The sequence below is a fragment of the Anas platyrhynchos genome, chromosome 5, assembly GCF_047663525.1.
Source record: "Anas platyrhynchos isolate ZD024472 breed Pekin duck chromosome 5, IASCAAS_PekinDuck_T2T, whole genome shotgun sequence".
In the NCBI taxonomy this organism is placed as follows: domain Eukaryota; kingdom Metazoa; phylum Chordata; class Aves; order Anseriformes; family Anatidae; genus Anas; species Anas platyrhynchos.
The window spans coordinates 27,116,214-27,135,952 of NC_092591.1; the positions used below are offsets into that span (position 1 = coordinate 27,116,214).

General features: G+C 47.7%; 1 protein-coding gene across 1 annotated transcript in view; it reads left to right on the top strand.

Annotated features, from left to right (window-relative positions):
- MUC2 (mucin 2, oligomeric mucus/gel-forming) overlaps positions 1 to 19,739 on the top strand; it is a 76,580-nt gene that overhangs the window by 52,300 nt on the left and 4,541 nt on the right. Inside the window, 12 exon segments of the mRNA XM_072038383.1 lie at positions 10,720 to 11,155; positions 12,247 to 12,421; positions 13,088 to 13,335; positions 14,739 to 14,922; positions 15,054 to 15,258; positions 15,924 to 16,102; positions 16,836 to 16,905; positions 17,216 to 17,316; positions 17,481 to 17,512; positions 17,667 to 17,844; positions 18,492 to 18,596; positions 19,218 to 19,258. Coding sequence (XP_071894484.1) covers positions 10,720 to 11,155; positions 12,247 to 12,421; positions 13,088 to 13,335; positions 14,739 to 14,922; positions 15,054 to 15,258; positions 15,924 to 16,102; positions 16,836 to 16,905; positions 17,216 to 17,316; positions 17,481 to 17,512; positions 17,667 to 17,844; positions 18,492 to 18,596; positions 19,218 to 19,258 — 1,954 coding nt within the window.

Genomic DNA, 19,739 nt, shown 5'->3' on the forward strand with positions numbered 1-19,739 from the left:
CTGCAAAGCTTGATGGCGTTTCCTGAGGTTGCTGGAAAGCCACGGAGGTTAATACCAACCGCCGTTTGCCGGTTTGCAATAAAGCACTGTGTTTTCTCAGGAACCAGTCCCCCCGGCTCCACAACCGTTGAAACTGTGTCGACCACCACTCTCCCGCCAACACCGATGACAGGCACCACTCCCCCCGGTACCACAACTGGGCCTGTGTCGACCACCACTCTCCCGCCAACACCGACGCCAGGTCCCAGCAGTACCACCAGTGGCACAACGTCCTCCAGCAGCAGCACCCCGGGGACAACGTCTGTTACTCCTCCACCGACCACGTCCCCCAGCACCCTGACTACTAGCAGCGCATCCCCGCCCACGCCGACACACACCACCTCCCTGTCACCACCGTCCTCGACAAGCGAAGGTAATTGTCTGGCCATGGGGACACGGGTTTCCTTGTAGGGGGAGAAATGAAGGTCTGTGAGCACCTCGACTTGTGTGCACTTTCTGTGTGGGATGAGGGCTGGGAGGAGTTGTTGAGGCTTCCCGAAAAGCGCTGGTGCCCAGTGCTTGACCTGGGACTGGCTGTGTGGAGGTGAGGAGGGTGCAGGGGTCCTGGGCAGAAGCTCTGCTGTTGCCCGACGCCGCAGGGCTCTGTGGATGCCGTTGCAGCGTGGGGCCTCTGGCCGGCTGAGCCAGATAGGGATGGGAGTGGAAGTCTTGCGTTTGCTGCTGCGGGGCTTCGTCCTTCAGCTGGAGAGAACGTCCTGAGCAGGAGGCGGTGTGTGCGAGGCCAGGGGGGCTTGTCTTTTGCGTCCATGTGGTTCCAGGCGCTGTTGGGACGCTGCTTTTGCTGACATTCTTCCCTTTCTTGTGCTGCATTAGCCCTGTGCTCTTCTGGTGTATGCAGTGCTCCTGGATCTCCTACGCATATCTTCACGGCTCGCTGTACTAGCACAAAGGTAGCCGGTTCTGAGGCAGGCCTCTGGGTGTCCTCAACAGTTTCTAACAGTGGTAACGGAAAGCAGTTGTGGCATTCAGGCCCAGAGCGAGAGCTTGCGTGCTCCCAAGAGAAGGATGAAGCAGCACAGTGAGCCCGAGATTCCTAGCCCAGCATGGGAATATGTGGGGGAGCAGTTTCCAAAGGGCTGGCTGAGGTCTAGCGCAGATATTGCTGCAGCAGCTGCTCAGCCTCAGTGGAGCCAAGGCCCACAGAGAGGAAGGGCTTCTGGAGTGAACACGCCCCCTGATTTCTCGCACATGGAGCGGGGATCTGTCCACGGCTTATAGGGTGAGAGCAATAGGGAAGGAAGCAAAGAGCTGGCCTACGAACTTTGTGAATTCGTCTGGACTTGGGAGTGCTGAGCTCTTCTGTGCAGTATAGAGTTTTCAGGCTCCAGAGAGCTGTTGCATGCAGCGTTGTTGTTCCCTGCAGAAGCGTTGGCATCTGAGTGCCATGCAAGCCGTAGGAGATTTTGTCTGTGATCCCCACGTTCTTCTGCAAGAGCCACGCGGAGAACTGGTTCTGCTTTATTCCTGTCGGCATTTCCTCTGCAAAGCTTGATGGCGTTTCCTGAGGTTGCTGGAAAGCCACGGAGGTTAATACCAACCGCCGTTTGCCGGTTTGCAATAAAGCACTGTGTTTTCTCAGGAACCAGTCCCCCCGGCTCCACAACCGTTGAAACTGTGTCGACCACCACTCTCCCGCCAACACCGATGACAGGCACCACTCCCCCCGGTACCACAACTGGGCCTGTGTCGACCACCACTCTCCCGCCAACACCGACGCCAGGTCCCAGCAGTACCACCAGTGGCACGACGTCCTCCAGCAGCAGCACCCCGGGGACAACGTCTGTTACTCCTCCACCGACCACGTCCCCCAGCACCCTGACTACTAGCAGCGCATCCCCGCCCACGCCGACACACACCACCTCCCTGTCACCACCGTCCTCGACAAGCGAAGGTAATTGTCTGGCCATGGGGACACGGGTTTCCTTGTAGGGGGAGAAATGAAGGTCTGTGAGCACCTCGACTTGTGTGCACTTTCTGTGTGGGATGAGGGCTGGGAGGAGTTGTTGAGGCTTCCCGAAAAGCGCTGGTGCCCAGTGCTTGACCTGGGGCTGGCTGTGTGGAGGTGAGGAGGGTGCAGGGGTCCTGGGCAGAAGCTCTGCTGTTGCCCGACGCCGCAGGGCTCTGTGGATGCCGTTGCAGCGTGGGGCCTCTGGCCGGCTGAGTCAGATAGGGATGGGAGTGGAAGTCTTGCGTTTGCTGCTGCGGGGCTTCGTCCTTCAGCTGGAGAGAACGTCCTGAGAGGGAGGCGGTGTGTGCGAGGCCAGGGGGGCTTGTCTTTTGCGTCCATGTGGTTCCAGGCGCTGTTGGGACGCTGCTTTTGCTGACATTCTTCCCTTTCTTGTGCTGCATTAGCCCTGTGCTCTTCTGGTGTATGCAGTGCTCCTGGATCTCCTACGCATATCTTCACGGCTCGCTGTACTAGCACAAAGGTAGCCGGTTCTGAGGCAGGCCTCTGGGTGTCCTCAACAGTTTCTAACAGTGGTAACGGAAAGCAGTTGTGGCATTCAGGCCCAGAGCGAGAGCTTGCGTGCTCCCAAGAGAAGGATGAAGCAGCACAGTGAGCCCGAGATTCCTAGCCCAGCATGGGAATATGTGGGGGAGCAGTTTCCAAAGGGCTGGCTGAGGTCTAGCGCAGATATTGCTGCAGCAGCTGCTCAGCCTCAGTGGAGCCAAGGCCCACAGAGAGGAAGGGCTTCTGGAGTGAACACGCCCCCTGATTTCTCGCACATGGAGCGGGGATCTGTCCATGGCTTATAGGGTGAGAGCAATAGGGAAGGAAGCAAAGAGCTGGCCTACAAACTTTGTGAATTCGTCTGGACTTGGGAGTGCTGAGCTCTTCTGTGCAGTATAGAGTTTTCAGGCTCCAGAGAGCTGTTGCATGCAGCGTGGTTCCCTGCGCAAGCGTTGGCATCTGAGTGCCGTGCAAGCCGTAGGAGATTTTGTCTGTGATCCCCATGTTCTTCTGCAAGAGCCACGTGGAGAACTGGTTCTGCTTTATTCCTGTCGGCATTTCCTCTGCAAAGCTTGATGGCGTTTCCTGAGGTTGCTGGAAAGCCACGGAGGTTAATACCAACCGCCGTTTGCCGGTTTGCAATAAAGCACTGTGTTTTCTCAGGAACCAGTCCCCCCGGCTCCACAACCGTTGAAACTGTGTCGACCACCACTCTCCCGCCAACACCGATGACAGGCACCACTCCCCCCGGTACCACAACTGGGCCTGTGTCGACCACCACTCTCCCGCCAACACCGACGCCAGGTCCCAGCAGTACCACCAGTGGCACGACGTCCTCCAGCAGCAGCACCCCGGGGACAACGTCTGTTACTCCTCCACCGACCACGTCCCCCAGCACCCTGACTACTAGCAGCGCATCCCCGCCCACGCCGACACACACCACCTCCCTGTCACCACCGTCCTCGACAAGCGAAGGTAATTGTCTGGCCATGGGGACACGGGTTTCCTTGTAGGGGGAGAAATGAAGGTCTGTGAGCACCTCGACTTGTGTGCACTTTCTGTGTGGGATGAGGGCTGGGAGGAGTTGTTGAGGCTTCCCGAAAAGCGCTGGTGCCCAGTGCTTGACCTGGGACTGGCTGTGTGGAGGTGAGGAGGGTGCAGGGGTCCTGGGCAGAAGCTCTGCTGTTGCCCGACGCCGCAGGGCTCTGTGGATGCCGTTGCAGCGTGGGGCCTCTGGCCGGCTGAGCCAGATAGGGATGGGAGTGGAAGTCTTGCGTTTGCTGCTGCGGGGCTTCGTCCTTCAGCTGGAGAGAACGTCCTGAGCAGGAGGCGGTGTGTGCGAGGCCAGGGGGGCTTGTCTTTTGCGTCCATGTGGTTCCAGGCGCTGTTGGGACGCTGCTTTTGCTGACATTCTTCCCTTTCTTGTGCTGCATTAGCCCTGTGCTCTTCTGGTGTATGCAGTGCTCCTGGATCTCCTACGCATATCTTCACGGCTCGCTGTACTAGCACAAAGGTAGCCGGTTCTGAGGCAGGCCTCTGGGTGTCCTCAACAGTTTCTAACAGTGGTAACGGAAAGCAGTTGTGGCATTCAGGCCCAGAGCGAGAGCTTGCGTGCTCCCAAGAGAAGGATGAAGCAGCACAGTGAGCCCGAGATTCCTAGCCCAGCATGGGAATATGTGGGGGAGCAGTTTCCAAAGGGCTGGCTGAGGTCTAGCGCAGATATTGCTGCAGCAGCTGCTCAGCCTCAGTGGAGCCAAGGCCCACAGAGAGGAAGGGCTTCTGGAGTGAACACGCCCCCTGATTTCTCGCACATGGAGCGGGGATCTGTCCACGGCTTATAGGGTGAGAGCAATAGGGAAGGAAGCAAAGAGCTGGCCTACGAACTTTGTGAATTCGTCTGGACTTGGGAGTGCTGAGCTCTTCTGTGCAGTATAGAGTTTTCAGGCTCCAGAGAGCTGTTGCATGCAGCGTTGTTGTTCCCTGCAGAAGCGTTGGCATCTGAGTGCCATGCAAGCCGTAGGAGATTTTGTCTGTGATCCCCACGTTCTTCTGCAAGAGCCACGCGGAGAACTGGTTCTGCTTTATTCCTGTCGGCATTTCCTCTGCAAAGCTTGATGGTGTTTCCTGAGGTTGCTGGAAAGCCACGGAGGTTAATACCAACCGCCGTTTGCCGGTTTGCAATAAAGCACTGTGTTTTCTCAGGAACCAGTCCCCCCAGCTCCACAACCGTTGAAACTGTGTCGACCACCACTCTCCCGCCAACACCGATGACAGGCACCACTCCCCCCGGTACCACAACTGGGCCTGTGTCGACCACCACTCTCCCGCCAACACCGACGCCAGGTCCCAGCAGTACCACCAGTGGCACGACGTCCTCCAGCAGCAGCACCCCGGGGACAACGTCTGTTACTCCTCCACCGACCACGTCCCCCAGCACCCTGACTACTAGCAGCGCATCCCCGCCCACGCCGACACACACCACCTCCCTGTCACCACCGTCCTCGACAAGCGAAGGTAATTGTCTGGCCATGGGGACACGGGTTTCCTTGTAGGGGGAGAAATGAAGGTCTGTGAGCACCTCGACTTGTGTGCACTTTCTGTGTGGGATGAGGGCTGGGAGGAGTTGTTGAGGCTTCCCGAAAAGCGCTGGTGCCCAGTGCTTGACCTGGGGCTGGCTGTGTGGAGGTGAGGAGGGTGCAGGGGTCCTGGGCAGAAGCTCTGCTGTTGCCCGACGCCGCAGGGCTCTGTGGATGCCGTTGCAGCGTGGGGCCTCTGGCCGGCTGAGTCAGATAGGGATGGGAGTGGAAGTCTTGCGTTTGCTGCTGCGGGGCTTCGTCCTTCAGCTGGAGAGAACGTCCTGAGCGGGAGGTGGTGTGTGCGAGGCCAGGGGGGCTTGTCTTTTGCGTCCATGTGGTTCCAGGCGCTGTTGGGACGCTGCTTTTGCTGACATTCTTCCCTTTCTTGTGCTGCATTAACCCTGTGCTCTTCTGGTGTATGCAGTGCTCCTGGATCTCCTACGCATATCTTCACGGCTCGCTGTACTAGCACAAAGGTAGCCGGTTCTGAGGCAGGCCTCTGGGTGTCCTCAACAGTTTCTAACAGTGGTAACAGAAAGCAGTTGTGGCATTCAGGCCCAGAGCGAGAGCTTGCGTGCTCCCAAGAGAAGGATGAAGCAGCACAGTGAGCCCGAGATTCCTAGCCCAGCATGGGAATATGTGGGGGAGCAGTTTCCAAAGGGCTGGCTGAGGTCTAGCGCAGATATTGCTGCAGCAGCTGCTCAGCCTCAGTGGAGCCAAGGCCCACAGAGAGGAAGGGCTTCTGGAGTGAACACGCCCCCTGATTTCTCGCACATGGAGCGGGGATCTGTCCACGGCTTATAGGGTGAGAGCAATAGGGAAGGAAGCAAAGAGCTGGCCTACGAACTCCGTGAATTCGTCTGGACTTGGGAGTGCTGAGCTCTTCTGTGCAGTATAGAGTTTTCAGGCTCCAGAGAGCTGTTGCATGCAGCGTTGTTGTTCCCTGCGGAAGCGTTGGCATCTGAGTGCCGTGCAAGCCGTAGGAGATTTTGTCTGTGATCCCCACGTTCTTCTGCAAGAGCCACGCGGAGAACTGGTTCTGCTTTATTCCTGTCGGCATTTCCTCTGCAAAGCTTGATGGCGTTTCCTGAGGTTGCTGGAAAGCCACGGAGGTTAATACCAACCGCCGTTTGCCGGTTTGCAATAAAGCACTGTGTTTTCTCAGGAACCAGTCCCCCCGGCTCCACAACCGTTGAAACTGTGTCGACCACCACTCTCCCGCCAACACCGATGACAGGCACCACTCCCCCCGGTACCACAACTGGGCCTGTGTCGACCACCACTCTCCCGCCAACACCGACGCCAGGTCCCAGCAGTACCACCAGTGGCACAACGTCCTCCAGCAGCAGCACCCCGGGGACAACGTCTGTTACTCCTCCACCGACCACGTCCCCCAGCACCCTGACTACTAGCAGCGCATCCCCGCCCACGCCGACACACACCACCTCCCTGTCACCACCGTCCTCGACAAGCGAAGGTAATTGTCTGGCCATGGGGACACGGGTTTCCTTGTAGGGGGAGAAATGAAGGTCTGTGAGCACCTCGACTTGTGTGCACTTTCTGTGTGGGATGAGGGCTGGGAGGAGTTGTTGAGGCTTCCCAAAAAGCGCTGGTGCCCAGTGCTTGACCTGGGGCTGGCTGTGTGGAGGTGAGGAGGGTGCAGGGGTCCTGGGCAGAAGCTCTGCTGTTGCCCGACGCCGCAGGGCTCTGTGGATGCCGTTGCAGCGTGGGGCCTCTGGCCGGCTGAGTCAGATAGGGATGGGAGTGGAAGTCTTGCGTTTGCTGCTGCGGGGCTTCGTCCTTCAGCTGGAGAGAACGTCCTGAGCGGGAGGCGGTGTGTGCGAGGCCAGGGGGGCTTGTCTTTTGCGTCCATGTGGTTCCAGGCGCTGTTGGGACGCTGCTTTTGCTGACATTCTTCCCTTTCTTGTGCTGCATTAACCCTGTGCTCTTCTGGTGTATGCAGTGCTCCTGGATCTCCTACGCATATCTTCACGGCTCGCTGTACTAGCACAAAGGTAGCCGGTTCTGAGGCAGGCCTCTGGGTGTCCTCAACAGTTTCTAACAGTGGTAACGGAAAGCAGTTGTGGCATTCAGGCCCAGAGCGAGAGCTTGCGTGCTCACAAGAGAAGGATGAAGCAGCACAGTGAGCCCGAGATTCCTAGCCCAGCATGGGAATATGTGGGGGAGCAGTTTCCAAAGGGCTGGCTGAGGTCTAGCGCAGATATTGCTGCAGCAGCTGCTCAGCCTCAGTGGAGCCAAGGCCCACAGAGAGGAAGGGCTTCTGGAGTGAACACGCCCCCTGATTTCTCGCACATGGAGCGGGGATCTGTCCACGGCTTATAGGGTGAGAGCAATAGGGAAGGAAGCAAAGAGCTGGCCTACGAACTTTGTGAATTCGTCTGGACTTGGGAATGCTGAGCTCTTCTGTGCAGTATAGAGTTTTCAAGCTCCAGAGAGCTGTTGCATGCAGCGTTGTTGTTCCCTGCGCAAGCGTTGGCATCTGAGTGCCATGCAAGCCGTAGGAGATTTTGTCTCTGATCCCCACGTTCTTCTGCAAGAGCCACGCGGAGAACTGGTTCTGCTTTATTCCTGTCGGCATTTCCTCTGCAAAGCTTGATGGCGTTTCCTGAGGTTGCTGGAAAGCCACGGAGGTTAATACCAACCGCCATTTGCCGGTTTGCAATAAAGCACTGTGTTTTCTCAGGAACCAGTCCCCCCAGCTCCACAACCGTTGAAACTGTGTCGACCACCACTCTCCCGCCAACACCGATGACAGGCACCACTCCCCCCGGTACCACAACTGGGCCTGTGTCGACCACCACTCTCCCGCCAACACCGACGCCAGGTCCCAGCAGTACCACCAGTGGCACGACGTCCTCCAGCAGCAGCACCCCGGGGACAACGTCTGTTACTCCTCCACCGACCACGTCCCCCAGCACCCTGACTACTAGCAGCGCATCCCCGCCCACGCCGACACACACCACCTCCCTGTCACCACCGTCCTCGACAAGCGAAGGTAATTGTCTGGCCATGGGGACACGGGTTTCCTTGTAGGGGGAGAAATGAAGGTCTGTGAGCACCTCGACTTGTGTGCACTTTCTGTGTGGGATGAGGGCTGGGAGGAGTTGTTGAGGCTTCCCGAAAAGCGCTGGTGCCCAGTGCTTGACCTGGGGCTGGCTGTGTGGAGGTGAGGAGGGTGCAGGGGTCCTGGGCAGAAGCTCTGCTGTTGCCCGACGCCGCAGGGCTCTGTGGATGCCGTTGCAGCGTGGGGCCTCTGGCCGGCTGAGTCAGATAGGGATGGGAGTGGAAGTCTTGCGTTTGCTGCTGCGGGGCTTCGTCCTTCAGCTGGAGAGAACGTCCTGAGCGGGAGGCGGTGTGTGCGAGGCCAGGGGGGCTTGTCTTTTGCGTCCATGTGGTTCCAGGCGCTGTTGGGACGCTGCTTTTGCTGACATTCTTCCCTTTCTTGTGCTGCATTAGCCCTGTGCTCTTCTGGTGTATGCAGTGCTCCTGGATCTCCTACGCATATCTTCACGGCTCGCTGTACTAGCACAAAGGTAGCCGGTTCTGAGTCAGGCCTCTGGGTGTCCTCAACAGTTTCTAACAGTGGTAACGGAAAGCAGTTGTGGCATTCAGGCCCAGAGCGAGAGCTTGCGTGCTCCCAAGAGAAGGATGAAGCAGCACAGTGAGCCTGAGATTCCTAGCCCAGCATGGGAATATGTGGGGGAGCAGTTTCCAAAGGGCTGGCTGAGGTCTAGCGCAGATATTGCTGCAGCAGCTGCTCAGCCTCAGTGGAGCCAAGGCCCACAGAGAGGAAGGGCTTCTGGAGTGAACACGCCCCCTGATTTCTCGCACATGGAGCGGGGATCTGTCCACGGCTTATAGGGTGAGAGCAATAGGGAAGGAAGCAAAGAGCTGGCCTACGAACTCCGTGAATTCGTCTGGACTTGGGAGTGCTGAGCTCTTCTGTGCAGTATAGAGTTTTCAGGCTCCAGAGAGCTGTTGCATGCAGCGTTGTTGTTCCCTGCGGAAGCGTTGGCATCTGAGTGCCGTGCAAGCCGTAGGAGATTTTGTCTGTGATCCCCACGTTCTTCTGCAAGAGCCACGCGGAGAACTGGTTCTGCTTTATTCCTGTCGGCATTTCCTCTGCAAAGCTTGATGGCGTTTCCTGAGGTTGCTGGAAAGCCACGGAGGTTAATACCAACCGCCGTTTGCCGGTTTGCAATAAAGCACTGTGTTTTCTCAGGAACCAGTCCCCCCGGCTCCACAACCGTTGAAACTGTGTCGACCACCACTCTCCCGCCAACACCGATGACAGGCACCACTCCCCCCGGTACCACAACTGGGCCTGTGTCGACCACCACTCTCCCGCCAACACCGACGCCAGGTCCCAGCAGTACCACCAGTGGCACGACGTCCTCCAGCAGCAGCACCCCGGGGACAACGTCTGTTACTCCTCCACCGACCACGTCCCCCAGCACCCTGACTACTAGCAGCGCATCCCCGCCCACGCCGACACACACCACCTCCCTGTCACCACCGTCCTCGACAAGCGAAGGTAATTGTCTGGCCATGGGGACACGGGTTTCCTTGTAGGGGGAGAAATGAAGGTCTGTGAGCACCTCGACTTGTGTGCACTTTCTGTGTGGGATGAGGGCTGGGAGGAGTTGTTGAGGCTTCCCGAAAAGCGCTGGTGCCCAGTGCTTGACCTGGGGCTGGCTGTGTGGAGGTGAGGAGGGTGCAGGGGTCCTGGGCAGAAGCTCTGCTGTTGCCCGACACCGCAGGGCTCTGTGGATGCCGTTGCAGCCTGGGGCCTCTGGCCGGCTGAGTCAGATAGGGATGGGAGTGGAAGTCTTGCGTTTGCTGCTGCGGGGCTTCGTCCTTCAGCTGGAGAGAACGTCCTGAGCGGGAGGCGGTGTGTGCGAGGCCAGGGGGGCTTGTCTTTTGCGTCCATGTGGTTCCAGGCGCTGTTGGGACGCTGCTTTTGCTGACATTCTTCCCTTTCTTGTGCTGCATTAGCCCTGTGCTCTTCTGGTGTATGCAGTGCTCCTGGATCTCCTACGCATATCTTCACGGCTCGCTGTACTAGCACAAAGGTAGCCGGTTCTGAGGCAGGCCTCTGGGTGTCCTCAACAGTTTCTAACAGTGGTAACGGAAAGCAGTTGTGGCATTCAGGCCCAGAGCGAGAGCTTGCGTGCTCCCAAGAGAAGGATGAAGCAGCACAGTGAGCCTGAGATTCCTAGCCCAGCATGGGAATATGTGGGGGAGCAGTTTCCAAAGGGCTGGCTGAGGTCTAGCGCAGATATTGCTGCAGCAGCTGCTCAGCCTCAGTGGATTCACGTCCTGCATATCATCCCGCGCTGTGGTTTCTGGCATTTCAGATCTTGCTGCGTGGAGTTTGGGAGGATGCAGGTGTTCTGTGCCTAAAATTTTGTGTTTCCCTTTTCCTCATGTTCTGTTGAGATGCTTCCAGACTTGATGTTTTAAATTTTTTTTTTCTTCTTTTTCGTATCTAAATTTCCTTTTCTTATTTTTTTTTGTTTGTTCTATTTTTTCACTCTTTAGAATGCCTATTTTTTAATATCAAAAGTCAGGTTCCCATCTTTCTGTAAAGCACTGTGTTTTCTCAGTAAGTAGTTCTCATTTTGTCACTACTTTAACAGGATCAAGTACCACTGGGACTGTTTTTTCTTCGACTTCCTCACCTACCATCACTTTTAGCACGCCAACATTGGGATCATCTTCCCCATTTTCAACTCCATATATGAGTACCTCACCTTCTTCTGTATCAACAACCCTATCAGAAGTCACTACTTCAGGAACAACTCCCACCAAATCTTTCACCACTACTTCAGGAACAACCTCTACTCCTTTTACCAATGTCACTTCAACCACCATTACCACATCTGCAATTGTTCCTTCTGGTTCAGCTAGTACTTCTGGCACTACTCCAACATCAAGTGCAGTCACTGTTCCTGGAAGTTCCACAGTTACTGCACTCAGTACTTCAAGTTCAACTCCCAGTTCTGGCTCAAATAATTGTACCATTTCACCTAATGAAACATATGCGGTTAGTAGATTGTATTTTTTGATTTATGTCATTTTATTTCAAAGGTGTCTAGGTACATAATTACAGTGTTATTATCATAGAGTGTAAACATTTATCTGGATAGAAAATGAGGTATCTGTTCATTCTGTTGTGTTTTTTTTTTTTTTTGGAGGGGTATCAACATGACTTCCAATGAATTTTGTGTGTTTATTTTTTTTTTTTTTTATCAAGTATACTGGTATTAGCTCTTCAACAATAGTTTTTAAAAGGCATTCTGCATTCAAGGAGGTAGAGTACAGATAAATCTTTCTCTTTATTGTAGAAAAGCTTTTCTGAGGAGTTAACTAAGGACTAAGTCTTTCTTTTCTTATTTCTGGTTTTGAATATGTACACGCAGTTTGTTGTAATTACAGTGCAAATGCCCAACAAGAAAACATTGGATTGAACTGGTCGGTGTTTGGAATTATTCTGCAGTTATATTTGGTCATAGTCTGATTTCAAGAGCTAACTGTGAAACAGATTACCACTTTCAAATGCTTATGAATTTTCACTCCAATTCTAAGTTTTTTGAAACCACCTAGTTTTGCTGGTATACAAATAATTAGCAGCTGTAAGATGGTCCAAGTTAGAAAAAATACATACACTCACAATGCATGCTATAATTGCCTTAGACATTACTCCCCAAATTGCTGGTGTTCATTGTAGCTTCAGCTGTTAATCTGTTCTAAACATCCATGGAAGGTGATTGAGCATACTTGTCTTTCACTGTTGGAAGGAAGCCTAGGTAATGAAATTAGATAGGAGATCTTACTTTTATACAACTGAAACTGCAAAAGGCAATTTTGCTTTTTGGTTACTGGCATGATTCATAATTAATGCCTTTCACTTAGCAGCTTTCACTAAAGCTAGATTATCTTGCAGACCTTGATGGTGCTGAATGCTGCTCTTCCTTCCCAATTTCAGACTTCCGCTGGAAAAAAATATTGCCAATAAACATAAGGTGTTTTTAAAATCTGCAAAAGGTATTCAAGTATAAATGTTACCATCTGACTCACTGTGACTGCTCAATAAGGCTTCTCTCTCTCTCTTGTTCTCTCTTTTTCCAAATACAGCCAGGTCAGTCATGGTGGCCGTGTAACTGCACTATGGCAGTATGTGTAGAAAACAATACAGTCCAGCTGTTTCCAGTCATCTGTGAGCCACCTCCTAAACCCACATGCGCCAATGGTCTTGCTCCTGTGCAAGTCCTTGATGACGATCAATGCTGTTGGCATTGGGAGTGTGATTGTAAGTATATATTTTAAGAAATATTTTTTTCCTGTGTGAACAATACTAGCGTAAAGAACAGCGCTGTTTATCAAGGGCTAAGTGTTGTGCAAGATGTGGCCTTCAGACTGCCAGTATTGGTCTCTTTTAGAGTGCTATATTGATCCTTTTTACTTAACAAAGTAAAACTTAATTTGGTTGTCATTATTTCGACATCACTATTCTGTTAGTAGAACAAATTGGTCTCCTATGGTAGAATTTAAATGTCCAGATGCTGACATCTATAGGCTAGAGGTCTGCATATAAGTTACTTGTTGAGGTGATTTGTAAAGGTTCTTCTAGGACATGAGTAATCCTATTCTCAGTTGTTTTTCAGACATGTCGGATATACTGTGCCCTGAAAGTCTGTTTTTTTTTTTTTTTTTTTTTTTTTTTTTGTTGTTGTTTTGTGTGTGTGTGTGTTTTGTTTGTTTGTTTGTTTGCTTTGTTTTTTCGGTAGTTGTTTTGTTTTTCTATTATTGATGAATTTTAGAAATGAGCTTATGCATGCATTGGCAGATACACTTTAAATATTTAAATGCTTAAAGTAAGATGAGGCGAATCCCACACCTACGGATTTTTTTTTTGTAGTTTGATCAGATTCTGTATGTTACCATAAGAAGCTAACCTAGCTTTATGTTTTTACAGGCTACTGCACTGGCTGGGGAGACCCACACTACATGACTTTTGATGGATTGTACTACAGCTATCAAGGGAATTGCACATATGTTCTTGTGGAAGAGATTAATAAAACAGTTGACAACTTTGGCGTCTACATTGATAACTACCATTGTGATGCACGGGATGTAGTCTCATGTCCACGAACGCTCATTGTGAGACATGAGACTCAGGAAGTGCGCATAGCAACAGTAGAACCAAATACCCTAAAAGTAGAGGTATTGGAGAATATTACCTTTGATTTCTTGACTGAACTATTTATAAAGTATGAATCTCGTAATTATACATTATTAGGAAAAAAATAAAAATAGAATCAGTGGATTATAAATTAGGACTGCAGGGAAGGAAGGACTTCTTTTCTGAATCTGAATACTGGAAAAATATTCTACAAATTCTTTTTTATCCCTTTTTTATAATAAATATTTGCAGTGCCTTATCTCTTCTAAATACATAAACATGGATGAATAGCTAAGAGTTAAGGGTATAAAATAAATTAATTTACAGTTGACATTGATGTAAGAAAGAAAAAGAATGAATGTTGAATGGGAGGATACAACATAAACTAGACATCGCAATTAAAGTACTAGCTTAAGCTTTTAAGAAATGATCCTGACTATCTTAGATTGGTGTCACCTTTTTCATTTTTCAGTTTATTTCTGAATGATTTCATCATTCAGAAATAAACACATTTCCCGTGTGTTTATCTAATTGGTAAATATCATGTCCTAACTTCGGGAATTCAAAATTGGGTAACAAGTTTTTTTAGGTTTTTGTGGGGTTGATGTGTTTGTGTGTTTGTTTTGAATGTTACTGTGTGGGAATATTACAAATTAGGTTGCAGCAAATGTGCTCTTGCCACTAAAAAGGTTAATGGTATCATGGACCGCATTAGGCAAAGCTGTCTCTTTGGAGCTATACAAAAGCTGCTTGGACATGATTCTGGACAAGCAGGTGGCCCTGGTTGAGCTGGAGAGTTGGACCAGATGACTCCAGAGGTCTCTTCCAACATCAGCTGTTCTGTGATTCTTGAAATGATTGAAAAAATCTGTGAAATTATTGAAAATTTCCAACATATAGACTTTTTTTTTCTCTAAAGCAATTAAGTCCGTTGTCGCTGAATAAAACTATCAGTGTTCATTTCATATGTATATCAAGGCAAAGTCTTTAAATAAATAATACAGATTTTGGCTTAGTGCTTTCCTGCAATTTCCTTATAATTATTTCCTTAAAAAAATGCTGCAAGCATATTCCTTTTATTTTGGTGATTTTGGTAGTTCCAAGAAGGATAAAACTCTGTGCACTCAGAATTTAGGATAATTTTATATTGTACTTGTACAAGGTGTCCTCAATGCCATAGTCATTCTAACAAATCTATAGAGTGTTTGCTGGTCTAAGCTCCAAACTGTAGTCTAGCTTATTAGTGGATGATAGGCCTTTTCTTTGGCTTCAAGAAAGCAAGTTTGACTTTTCAGTAATGTAAAAGTAAACACAGGGACAATTGTTATAAACTAAATGCACATTATTTGCCTTTACATTTGCATCTCCAATGCTAAGTAATGAACAGTTGATTGTTTTCTGAAATCAAATGAAATATATGTCTCTTTTCTATTTTATTTATCAGGTGACTGTAAACAAACAGACAGTGGCTTTGCCTTATAAAAAATTTGGAGTGAGCATCTATGAGTCAGGCATAAATCATGTAGTGGAAATTCCTGAGCTTAAAATGAATGTGTCCTACAATGGCTTGTCCTTTTCTATCAGAATGCCCTACAGCCTGTTTGGCAACAACACTCAAGGACAGTGTGGTAAGTCTTACCGTTATGTTTTTTATACTCTCAGAAAGCCACAAACAAGTAAATGACAACAGTGCCAGAGAGATGAGTGGCGTTTGATAACAAATCTGTAAGTGAATTCTTTCTTCCCCTACCCATTTTAGGTACTTGCAATAACAACACAGCAGATGACTGCAGGTTACCTAATGGTAACATTGCAGAAAACTGTGAAACCATGGCAGATCATTGGCAAATTGTTGATCCCTCCAAACCGCAATGCTCCCCAGGCCTAATTCCTACAAAATCACCTGGCACAACCACAGGACAGCCTTGCAAAGAATCTTCCATCTGCAAGCTTATTTTGGGAAGGTAGATATTCCAATAGTCCTCTGGTGCTTATAAGAATTTGATCTTTAAGTTGAGTGGCAATTCTGGGGTTCATTTCTTAATACAAAATGTTCTAACTATTCTTCCATCTATTCTTCCATTTAGTGGCTACTTCCATCTAGTAGCTCTGTAGGTTTCTTCCATTTCTTTTGCTGTTTCTAGATGTCATTCGTTGCTGATACAGCTTACTCCCAACCATTTGACTGCTACTTTAGCCTTTCCTGATGTTCTCACTTTCTTCTGTGCTTTCTGCTCTCACTGTCCTATGCTCTGGCCTTTTCCTATTCTTACTTAGCAGCAGAGACCAACTGAAGAAAGAGATCTTCATTTTAGGAACTTGGCCAGAATTAAAAATAGTTTGAATAAAATCTAGTTTGAAAAGTAGTCCCTCTTTACACTTCATAATAATCATGTAGCTCCTGGACAGAAAATAGTGGTGCCTGGTTGTTTTGTAGATGAGGGGAGAATTCTTTAAAATATGTTGATAGGTTACAATCTAATCGAGTGCTCTTAGTAGAAATCTCTCAGTAATAGTCCTTGTTCACATCTCTTTAAGTGTCACTGTTGCCACATTATAATATGCAAAGCACACTGGAGAATTCATGGTTTATTCTGTAACTAATAATGACATATGTTTCTATTTCTAGTGTGTTCGAGAAGTGCCATGCTGTTGTTAACCCTGATAGGTTCTATGCAGCCTGTGTTTTTGATAGTTGTGCACTTCCCAGCTTAGACCTGGAATGCTCAAGTCTGCAGATCTATGCTGCCATCTGTGCTGATCAAAATGTCTGCATCGACTGGAGAAGTCATACCAATGGTGTTTGCTGTAAGTATTTAGCTGTTTTATCATGAACTGTTAGGGAAGCTTGTACTGAGCTATTTCAGTTTGAACTGTGGGAAAACCCTATGCTAGGGAGCATGGCAGGGAGCTGGACTACACGATCTTCAGGGGTCCCTCCAACCCAAACCATTCTGTGATTCTATGATAATGTCCTAATGATGCCATATTGCTTTCCAAGCAATGAAGATACCAATAAATTACACTAGCTGCTTTCCTCAAGTAATTGTCAGGTAACATTTTTATAAATGGAAATGATAAATGAGCCTGCAATATGCATCCATTTACCATATCAGAAACATTTGTATTAATAGATACTTTTTTTTTTTCTTTTTTTTAGCAGAGTCAGCTGTATATTTTACAGGCATTGGCAGATCATTCATGTATTTAGTGTAATCAGAAGAGGATAGGAGGGTAGGAATACGCTCCTCTTTGAGAACTTACACAAAAGAGACCAGAATTATGAAAAAGTTGTATTCAGGATATAGACTCCTGGCTTTATCTCCTTAATTTTAAAGTATCATGCTATACCTCTGGCTAAATTGTATAAAGTAATCCCACTCAGAGACGTGAGTCTGGTAACTATTTAATCTCTATGCTTTTCAAGATTGTCAAAGATACATAGAAAAATGAGTAGTGTTGAATTTCTTGTCATAAGGTCATGGGATTTTTCTACGTTATTTTCCCTGAGCTGTTCTTCTTTTTTATTTTCCTATTCCAGCTTATGAATGTCCCAAACATAAAGAATATAGAGCATGTGGTCCTAGTAAACAGATAACCTGCAAATCAAGGTAAAGAGTTCCTTCACTGTTAGATCTCATATATTTGTTCAGTCATACCTAAAGGATAAGTGGATGAGAGAAGTCAAACAGCCTCCTGTCCTGTCTTTAGCTGACTATCCTATTTGTTACCACTGTTCTCTTGATCCTAAATCTGGGTGCCTGTACTTTTTATTTGGCTAAACCAAACATCAAAAAGCCCTGAATCACAAGTCTGCAGGTTAATTGCCCTGTTATTTTCAACTAATGGTTATCCAGCTTAACCTTCCTCTGCATGCCTGTGACAGTGATGGTGCTCCTCTGAACATTTTGTCTCATACAGTCAACAGAATGAAACTGCAGTTAAACAAGTGGAAGGCTGTTTCTGTCCTAATGGTACAATGCTGTATGACTCTGGTGTGGATGTCTGTGTAAACACCTGCGGTGAGTTTAACCACTTCAATTGGATGCATGCTTGTTTCCTTTTTGTTATTTCCTTCTGATGCATACAACATAGATCTGACTGTATGCAGTATTCATGCAACATATAGTGGAGATATCTACTGTTATATAAGTGGTAATGGAAATGTATTTTGATATTTTCACAGGCTGTGTTGGATTGGATATGATACCAAGAGAGGTACGTTTGCTTTTGTATTTCAAGAAGAGGTTTGGGATGGGGAGAAAAAAATATTCTCTGCTTTGTCATTTCCCAGCCTTTCATTCCTGCTTTTATTTCTGTTCTTTTTAACTGGTAACCATGCAATCACTCACGTTATTTTCTTTAATGACAGTTTGGGGAAAGGTTTACAGCAGACTGTCAGGACTGTATTTGCCTAGAAGGTGGAAATGGCATTGTATGTGAGCCTCACAAATGTCCCAGTCAAAATAAGCAGAGTTGTAATGGAAACGGCTTCTATGAGGTCAATGAAGTCAATCCTGAAGATTCCTGCTGCCCCATTGTCACCTGCAGTGAGTTTTTACTTTTGTTTCTAGCCTTTCTCTAACCTTTACGAACTGAAAAGAGAACCTGAACTAGTTTAGCACCAGAGACCTGCAATAGGGAGTCACAAAATAATATCATGCTTTTGAAAATCAGTTTGTCCAGTGTTATGGAAAATTCATTTTAATATTTTAATATTTTAATATTGAAGTGACTCAGCAGAACAAGATTTACAATTCTGGGTTTCAACATAACTGAATCTGAACTGAATGAGTTCTTGAGTTTAGAATACCATTTTATTAAAGTAAAATGCAGATCATAGAATTCTGTGTGGCTGTAAGGTTTTCCTTTAGCAGCAGTTGCCTACAATCTTGGACAGAGTACTATAACAATTGTTCACTGTTACTCTGCAAAAAATTGTGATACTTTTCTTATACTTGATAATTACATACTAGAAGTTTCATAAACGAGTGTAGACCCCCCCATCCAGTGCCTGGATTCACTAGGAAAAATATGTCTTTTTTCTGATTTTTTTTTCTTTGAGGAGAATCTGGAATATTCCCTAGCAGTGGAAAGTCTATCTTAAGTTCTCAGGTGGGAGTTCGAGAGATGCCTCTTTCTAGCCGTGATTTAATATACTTTCTGTGTTTCTCTCTCTCTTTTTTTTTTTTTTCAGAATGCAATACAAGCTTGTGCACAACTGAATCCCCCAAGTGTACACTGGGATTTGAAGTTTATTCTTATATTCCCAGTGATCAGTGCTGTCCTGTGTACGAGTGTGGTAAGTACCGTGGAAATATATTACAATGACTAGCATTATATATTATATAATTATTACATAATTTAGTATCAGGCTTAATGAGACTGTATGTAATACTGAAAGAGCTAATAAACCCAGTTGGATTGCATGAATTAACTATTAACATTGGTTATTACTGCCATGGTTATGACACACAGCTGCAAAATCATATAGAGCTCTGGTAGTTCAAGTGCAGCTTTCCTGGTTGTAAGTACCTGTGAGAAAAGCTACAGAATTAACTGAGATTGTGGTCTCAGTTTAACCTAGCAAAATGTCCCTGTTAATGTGCCCAAGAGAAGATAGCAATACAAAGTCTGTTTTATTCTTAGTAATTGAAACAGGTAACTTCTTGTAACTGTCAGGTGAACATTCTTGGCTATGAACTGGACTACATATATTGGGCCAAATCTTCCTCCCTTTTTACATGTGAAGTATTTGTTATTTTACTTTATATAAGCCTTATATGCTACTAAAAATGGAAAACAACCCATGTATTTGAACAAAAGCATTGTGATTCATTGTGGAAGAAATGAGTGTGACTAGAGTTGGGTAAAGACTCTTTTTTCCCCTGATGTAACTGCCTAACTCCTTCCTTGTTAACAGTTCCCAAGAGGGTTTGTGTACATCAGAATGCTGAGTTCTTGGTAAGTTCCTGTTTCAAAAGTATTCTGAAAATGCTTGAAAGACCAATTAGCATACTTTAGCTGAGGTGCTATGAAGAGGTTTATCCAGTAGAAAGAATATTTTAGAAAATTTCAGATTCCTGTCAGGGATTTATCAGCTCAGCATAGTTTAAAATTTTTCTGAAAATGTTGACATGTGTGAGAGACTGAAGAATTGTTTCTAAATGTCAGTACCAGAGAGGGATATGGTTTTAGAGTAAAGTGTGTATGCATTTTTAAATTTAGTCCACACTTTCGGTCAGCACTTTATTTCAGTTTTAAGACTCTGCTTTCAGAAATGAAAAGATTTGTAAAGAAGGGTTATTCTGAATGGACTTAGATTCCCAATTAAGTTCTTTTGAGTCTAGTAATTGATTTATTGTATATGTTGACTTCTCTGCTTTTAATATCTGAGTTCATCATTGCTGTGTAGGACTTCAATGAAGACATACTAAATTAAGTT